Source organism: Theropithecus gelada, chromosome 3, assembly GCF_003255815.1.
Source record: "Theropithecus gelada isolate Dixy chromosome 3, Tgel_1.0, whole genome shotgun sequence".
NCBI classification, from domain to species: Eukaryota; Metazoa; Chordata; class Mammalia; order Primates; family Cercopithecidae; genus Theropithecus; species Theropithecus gelada.
In genome coordinates this window covers 182,772,531-182,780,565 of record NC_037670.1, presented here as the reverse complement: position 1 = coordinate 182,780,565, position 8,035 = coordinate 182,772,531, and the positions used below count along the sequence as shown (strand labels likewise).

General features: G+C 49.3%; 1 protein-coding gene across 3 annotated transcripts in view; it reads right to left on the bottom strand.

Moving 5' to 3' along the window:
* WDR60 (WD repeat domain 60) overlaps window positions 1–7,315 on the bottom strand; it is a 99,627-nt gene extending 92,312 nt beyond the window's left edge. For all 3 annotated transcript variants that reach the window (XM_025381016.1, XM_025381018.1, XM_025381017.1), the window contains exon 1: window positions 7,142–7,315. In XM_025381016.1, the coding sequence (XP_025236801.1) occupies window positions 7,142–7,156 (15 nt within the window). In that variant the 5' untranslated portion in view covers window positions 7,157–7,315. The remainder of the gene's footprint in view (window positions 1–7,141) is intronic.
* Between the last annotated feature and the right edge of the window lie 720 nt (window positions 7,316–8,035).

Genomic DNA, 8,035 nt, shown 5'->3' with positions numbered 1-8,035 from the left:
CCCCCCCCCCCCCCCCCCCACACCCGGAGCTAAGGACATCCCGCTCCCCGCCCCACACCTTGAGCTAAGGACGTCCCGCTCCCCCCCCACCCCACCCAGAGCTAAGGACGTCCCACTCCACGCCCCACACCCGGAGCTAAGGATGACCCGCTCTCCACCCCCAACACTCGGAGCTAAGGACGTCCCCCACCCCCGCTCCCACCGCCCCGACCCGGAGCTAAGGACGTCCCGCTCCCCCTCACACACCCCGAGGTAAGGACGTCCCAGTCCCGCCCCCACACCCAGACCCCACACCCAGAGCTAAGGACGTCCCGCTCCCCCCACACACCCGGAGCTAAGGACGTCCCGCTCCCCCCCCCACACACACCCGGAGCTAAGGACGTCCCGCTCCCCCCACACACCCGGAGCTAAGGACGTCCCGCTCCCCCCACACACCCGGAGCTAAGGACGTCCCGCTCCCCCCACACACACACCCAGAGCTAAGGACGTCCGCTCCCCCCACACACTCAGAGCTAAGGACGTCCTGCTCCCCCACACACCCGGAGCTAAGGACGTCCGCTCCCCCCACACACTCGGAGCTAAGGACGTCCCGCTCCCCCCCCACACACACCCGGAGCTAAGGACGTCCCGCTCCCCCCCCACACCTTGAGCTAAGGACCTCCCCGTCCCCACCCCACACCCAGAGCTAAGGACGTCCCGCTCCCCCCACACACCCAGAGCTAAGGACGTCCCGCTCCCCCCCCACACACACCCGGAGCTAAGGACGTCCCGCTCCCCCCACACACCCGGAGCTAAGGACGTCCCGCTTCCCCCACACACCCGGAGCTAAGGACGTCCCGCTCCCACCACCCCAACCCGGAGCTAAGGACGTCCTGCTCCCACCCACACCCGGAGCTAAATAAGCCGCCTGCTTTATGACCTCTTGACTCAGCATCACCACCAACAGCCATATTATTATTATTCTTATTAGAGAAAGGGTCTCATTCTGCCACCCAGGCTGGAGTGCAGTGGTGCTATCATAGCTCACTACAGCCTTGACCTCCTGTGCTCAAGCAATCCTCCCACCTCAGCCTCCTGAGCAGCTGGGGCCACAGAATAGCACCACAATGCCCAGGCTTTTTTTTTTCTTCAGAGATAGGGTCTTGCTATGTTGCCCAAGCTGGCCTCGAACTCTTATCCTCAAACAGTCCTCCCACTTCAGCCTCCCAAAGTACCAGGATTACAGACATGAGCCGCCACACCTGGCCAATAGCCATAAATTAACCTACCAATGTCATACACTGGACACCAGAATTCATAACCTACAGTTCAGTGATGTATAACCAATCAATAATCAATAATCAATGTCACTTCTGTAAAACAATGGGAATTCTGGACAAAGTGTTTTGTAATCCTCCCCTCTGCTGATTTGCCCTTTTCTCTTTAAACACTCGAGCCTCTCCTCTGTTCTCTGGATCACCTGCCAGTGTTTCCCAGGCCATGGCCCTGATAGTCTCTATAATTAATTTTGCCTGAATTTTCTTTACGTTAACGACACCAACGTGAATTCTCAGAATTACAGACTGGAATGAGCGGGCCACTAATGGCCAGAGCAGTGTGCTTCACTAACCCTGTATGGCAACACACCAAACTAGGCACACGCTAAAAGACCCAGAGTGCAAGGCTGGCTCCCACCTTTAGGACTGAGACGTAATTTACCTTTTGCTGTCCTCGTTTTTTCCAAAATTCTTTACACTATAATTTTTAAGTTATCAAATTACTTAGGGCCAAATTATGAAATGCAGCCTATCCAGGTCTTCATTCTATTACCTGACTGTGTAACTGACGCTCCCTGGTAGGAAAAGTGCTCCCAAGAAAACGGAAACTAAGAAAACTAGGATGATCAGTTTCCATCGCTGAATTCAAGGTTATTCCCTACAGTCACCGTAATTCACTCACCTAGGCCCTGGCTGGTGACCACACCGGCTGTTTCTAACACTCCGTACTCCGTGTGACAAATGTGGCTGCAGGGAGCACCCGTGTTTTCGGTATGCGTGTATTTGCAGATTCAAGTCCCATCTGCGAGCTGCTACATCAAAGCGGCAGATGCCTAAAACGCAGACTGCGCTGAGTCTACTTTGTAGACAGAGCTGACCTCAGGCTGATTCCTTTCTAGACTTGGCTGACAGATGAGAAGTGTGGGTAGGGGATGCCAGACGTTGGAGTGGTGAAACAGATTTCATTCTGTAACTGCAGGCAGGACAGGAAACAGCTGAGCTCCATTTCTGTTTGCACTGAGGTGAGGGAGTGTTTTAGGGGAGAACCCGGACTAGGGGAGCTCAAGTGAAAAATTACAAAGGCTGGTCAGTGTAACTGAGATTAGGCTCGCTGTGTCTGCTAGCTGATATAATTACAGTAGTTAGGATCCTACCTTCCCAGAGAGACTGGAACAGAGGCCCTCCTGTCCTTTCTGCTCTTTTCAAAGACACTCCTGAATTGCAGATTTAGAGACATCTCAAAGGGACAGAGAAGGATTCATAATTTAAGCCCTTTTAAACTCTCTTTAAAAAGGATGTCAGGGGCTTATCCGCGGGTGTTGGCTAAAACAGTAAATTATTCTGACAGCCCTGAGCTCTTCCAGACAACCCTGAGCTGGGCTGTCCCAGAGGTGGCCTTAGGCTGCTAGGAGCCTTGTTAAACTTTCGTCAAGAATCAGCACAGGCCTTTGAATGGAGAGTTCACGCCAGTTTCTGCGGTTCTCAGGAGGAACCCCACAAGCGGATCAGTGAGGACCAGCCTGGAAATCCCACCTTATCTACTCTAAAACATTCAGCCTTTCTAAATGAAATGGCATTGCACTGTACTAAACAGGTCACATCACTAGCACATATCTCACATCAAAATTAAAAGGGCAGAAACTTATTTTAAACTAAGAATAACCTAAAACACAAACATACATGTTTACATTTTTCAAGCTATGATTAATAAATTTCATAACAATAAACTCACACATTACCTATCAATTGTTTGGTATGTAACAAAAAACTTAGAAATTTCTAAAATTTTCATTGACCATAAAAATTAATAGTCATATACATTGTAAGCAAGATAAATTAAAGAATTTTTAAAGAGCTAATATTAAAGAAAATTGTCACCATGCAGGCAGGTATAAAGCCTGCAAAGACACCATTAAGTTTTTTTCAATAGCTACGACATACTGAAACTTGGTATGATCTCAGTACAAATAAAGAACATAAAACTATTTATATTCATGATATCAATTATGTGAGCAGCTAAGTACAATGAAACAAACTGAAGGAAAAGCTTGGTGTATACTAAAAGCTATAATACCAGCTGGGCAACGTGGGTCACGCCTGTAATCCCAGCACTTTGGGAGACTGAGGCAGGCGAATTACCTGAGGTCAGGAGTTCCAGACAAGCCTGGCCAACATGGTGAAACCGTCTCTACTAAAAATACAAAAAAAAATTAGCCCAGCATAGTGGCACATGCCTGTAGTAATCTCAGCTACTTGCGAGGCTGAGGCAGGAGAATTGCTTGAACCCAGGAGGCGGAGATTGGAGTGAGCTGAGATCACGCCCACTGCACTCCAGCCTGGGGGACAAGAGCGAGACTTTGTCTCAAAAANAGAACTAGAAAAACGGAGTATATGTTTGAACGTAAAGAAAATGCCTTCAAGATGAACTGATTTATCACTCTTCTTAATTTTTTTTTTTTTTTTTTTTTGAGACAGAGTCTCGCTCTGTGGCCCAGGCTGGAGTGCAGTGGCCGGATCTCAGCTCACTGCAAGCTCCGCCTCCCGGGTTTACGCCATTCTCCTGCCTCAGCCTCCCCAGTAGCTGGGACTACAGGCGCCCGCCACCTCGCCCTGCTAGTTTTTTGTATTTTTTAGTAAAGACGGGGTTTCACCGTGTTAGCCAGGATGGTCTCGATCTGCTGACCTCGTGATCCGCCCGTCTCGGCTTCCCAAAGTGCTGGGATTACAGGCTTGAGCCACCGCGCCCGGCAATCCAATACAATTGTATTCCAATAATCTCATGAAAATTTTATCCTTCCCCTTACCTTATGAAATAGACTATACTAATTAATTCTCTATCACAGCATAATAGATACATAATTAGATTATAATGACCCATGGGTTAACTTTCTAAAAAGTTAAAAATTGAGAACTTGTTACAGGAATTGATTAGTTGCCATGAAATATCCAGCTCTGAGGTTCTGTTGCTTTTGCTACTTTAAAAATGTTTATTTACTGGCCGGGCACAGTGGCTCATGCCTATAATCCCAGCACTTTGAGAGGCCGAGGCAGGCGGATCAAGACCAGACTGGCCAACATGATGAAATCCTGTCTCTGCTAAAAATACAAAAATTAGCTGGGCGTGATGGCACACATCTGTAATCCCAGCTACTCGGGAGGCTGAGACAGGAGGATCACTTGAACCTGGGAGGTGAAGGTTGCAGTGAGCTGAGATCATGCCATTGCACTCCAGTGTGGGCAACAGAGCAAGACTGTCTCAAAAAAAATGAAGTTTATTTATTAAATATGTATCAGAATAAAACCCCAAGTGATGGTCAAATGTCAAAAATAACAAATGGAAAAAGATCTATAACAAACTACATCCATATTCAGAACATCACAGATAAAGATCCTAAATCTTCTGGAGAGAAAGAAAATGTTACTCACAAAGATATCTTATCAGTCAAACACACTGCTAGAAGACAAAAAGTATACCATCTTCAAAGTTCTGGGAAATTATTTTGCTCTTAGAATTCTATGCTGAGCCAAACTCTTTTTTTTTTTGAGACGGAGTCTTGCTCTGTCGCCCAGGCTGGAGTGCAGTGGCCGGATCTCAGCTCACTGCAAGCTCCGCCTCCCGGGTTCACGCCATTCTCCTGCCTCAGCCTCCCGAGTAGCTGGGACTACAGGCGCCCGCCACCGAGCCCGGCTAGTTTTTTGTATTTTTTAGTAGAGACGGGGTTTCACCGTGTCAGCCAGGATGGTCTCGATCTCCTGACCTCGTGATCCGCCCGTCTCGGCCTCCCAAAGTGAGCCAAACTCTTAAACAATCTATCAGTACAATAAGGATATTCTTAGGGCATACAGTTTTCTTCCCACATATACTCTTGTCTAAAAAGGTATGTGATAGGCCAGGCATGGTGGCTTACACCTGTAGTCCCAGCACTTTGGGAGGCCGAGGCAAGAACGCCGCTTGAGCCTGAGAGGTGGAGGCTGCAGTGAGCCGTGAGCACACCACTGCACTCCAGCCTGGGTGAAACAGCAAGACTCTATCTCAAAAAAAAAGAAAAGAAAAAGGTACGTGAGGATATACTCCAATGGAAAAAGCAGGGAGATTTCAAAAAAGAGGAAGACACTTGATCCAAGAAACAGTAGGCCTAACCCAGAAGCACAATGAGAAAGAATTCCCGGATCATAGCTCTGTGCAGGTCTAGAAAACAATTTGTCCTGATGAGAACATAAAGTCAGTGAGCTCTCGGAAGAATTTCTTTTAAGAGGATTTCATTAAACAGATAATATCACGTTAATAAGCTAGAAGACATCCTAGGGTTTAAAAATTTAAAACAGCATGTGTTCTTTTTTTGCCAAAAAGAAAAAAAAAAAAGGCAAATAGGGCCATTTAAGAAGGACATGGTCCAAATATGAAGCAAAAACCATTGTGGTACATTAACTGAATGTAAGAAAAGATGACCCCTTTGACCCTGACACCAGACAGGGTCAGGAAATTAGTGGGTTTAGGGAGAAATGGAGAGTGTACGGCAGTAGCTTCCTAATCTTAACTAGGGGAAAGTTAAAAAATATTATCTAAGGTTGGCCGGGCGTGGTGGCTTATGCCTGTAATCCCAGCACTTTGGGAGGCCAAGGCAGGCGGATCACCTGAGGTCGGGAGTTCGAGACCAGCCTGGCCAACATGGAGAAAGCCCATCTCTACTAAAAATACAAAAATTAGCCGGGCGTGGTGGTGCATGCCTGTAATCCCAGCTACTTGGGAGGCTGAGGCAGGAAAATCGCTGGAACCCGGGAGTTGGAAGTTGCAGTCAGCAGAGCTCGCACCACTGTACTCCAGCCTGGGCGACAGAGGGGAATTATCTTTTAAAAAAAAAAAAAAAAACGAAGTCAGGTTATCGAAACCATCCTGGCCAACATGGTGAAATCTCATCTCTACTAAAAATACAAAAAATTAGCTGGGTGTGCTGGCGCACGCCTGTAATCCCAGCTACTCAGGAGGCTGAGGCAGGAGAATCGCTTGCACCCTGGAGGGGAGGTTGCAGTGAGCCAAGTTCGCGCCACTGCACTCCAGCCTGGTGACAGAGTGAGACTCCGTCTCAACAACAACAACAACAACAACAACAACAAAACACCCTAAGGTTGATATAACAGAAAATACAAATTAAGGAATATTATTCAACACATAAAGGTAAGTGATAGGGGAAAAAATAATAGGAGTGAAGGTAGAAGAAAATGTATGCAAACTAAATTACTCATCTTTTGGTGGGGAATCAATAGACAACAGAATAGTACAGTAATATCTAACATTTATTGAGTGTTAATGAAAGCAGGCACTGGTTTGGTCGATGCACTTTTACACATAATATCTCAATCTTCTTAAACACCCTATAATGCTGCCATTATTATTGTGCCCATTGAATGAACTAGGAAACAAGACCTGTTAAGTAATTTTGCCAAGGTCATGCAAGTAAAACAAAAGCCGGAATTCCAACTCAGGCACCCAGGCTGCACTCTCTCAACCTCTTAAACTGTGACAAGTCATATTTAAACTTAAATCAGCTAAAATTGAATAAAATTTTAAACGTGGCTCCTCCGCCATCCCGGCCCCGCAGCAGGGGCCGAGGCCGCCCCCCAGGCCGGGCGCGAGGAGACCGGCCACGGCGGCGACCGCAGGGCTGAGGCTGCACACACCGCCTCTCCCGACTGCCGGGAGCCCGACGGCCAGCCGCGCCTCCATTTCCCTTCCTGCCTCGGAGGCACCGCGGCTCCTCCGGGAAGCCCCGGCCCGGTCGAGAGAACCGCTGCGCAGAGGGAGGGCGGCGGCGGCGCTGCTAGCGACGCCCGGAGGAGTCCGCGAAGCTCCACCACCCCTCGCCCAGACCCAGCGCCGCACCGACCTTCCCAGGTTCCATTGCTTCTCGCAGGCCCGGGCAGCCGCGGTGTCCTCGGCCCCGGCCAGGCACGGCCCACCCCAAGGAGGCCACCTGCAGCCCCGCACACTTCAGCAGGCGCGTCCCAGCGCCTAGCAACCGGCAGGCAGGAGCAGCAGAGGGCCGAGCGGCCCTGCCCAGCGTGCCCTGCCCAGCGTGCCCTGCCCAGCGTGCCCTGCCCAGCGTGCCCTGCGGTCTCTCACAGTGCGCCTGCGCATTCCCGGCATTTTAACACCTGGCAGGCAGGAGCAGGGGAAGGCCGAGTGGTCGCTGCTCGGCGTGTCCGTGGCCCCTCCCAATGCGCCTGCGCTTCCCCGGCTCCTAGCAACCGCCAGGCAGGAGCAGCAGAAGACCGAGCGGTCGTTGGTCTCCCCAAGGGGCAGGTGCAGTACCCTGACTTGGGGTGCCGGCGCTCTCGTCTTGCGCCAACCCGCCCCGGATTCCCGCGGGACCAGACCGACAGTCGGGGAAGATAGAAAGGGAGAGCAGATCTTGGGAAGAACTTTACATTTGAATAAGGCTTTACACTTAACCGATTATATTCCCATATGTCGTCTTTTGATAAAAACAAGCAGTAAGGTAGGCAGGACTCAACGTTGAGAGACTATTTTTATACAACACGTAAGGGAAAATCAAAAACTCTCAAGACCCCCAAACTCCTTCAGCCAAAGGGAAAGTTAGGCCTGAAAGCTTGAAACCGCCTTTCCAAAATTATGACTAAGACAGTGAAAGAAATGTAACTTAACCCACAGCACCTTGCTTCTAACCTCCAAGGTGTCCTTGTTCCTTCCTGGCAGTAGGCTGAACTAACTTTGGGAGAAACTTAGTTTATAGTTTATAAACACAGATGGTAACAGTCCT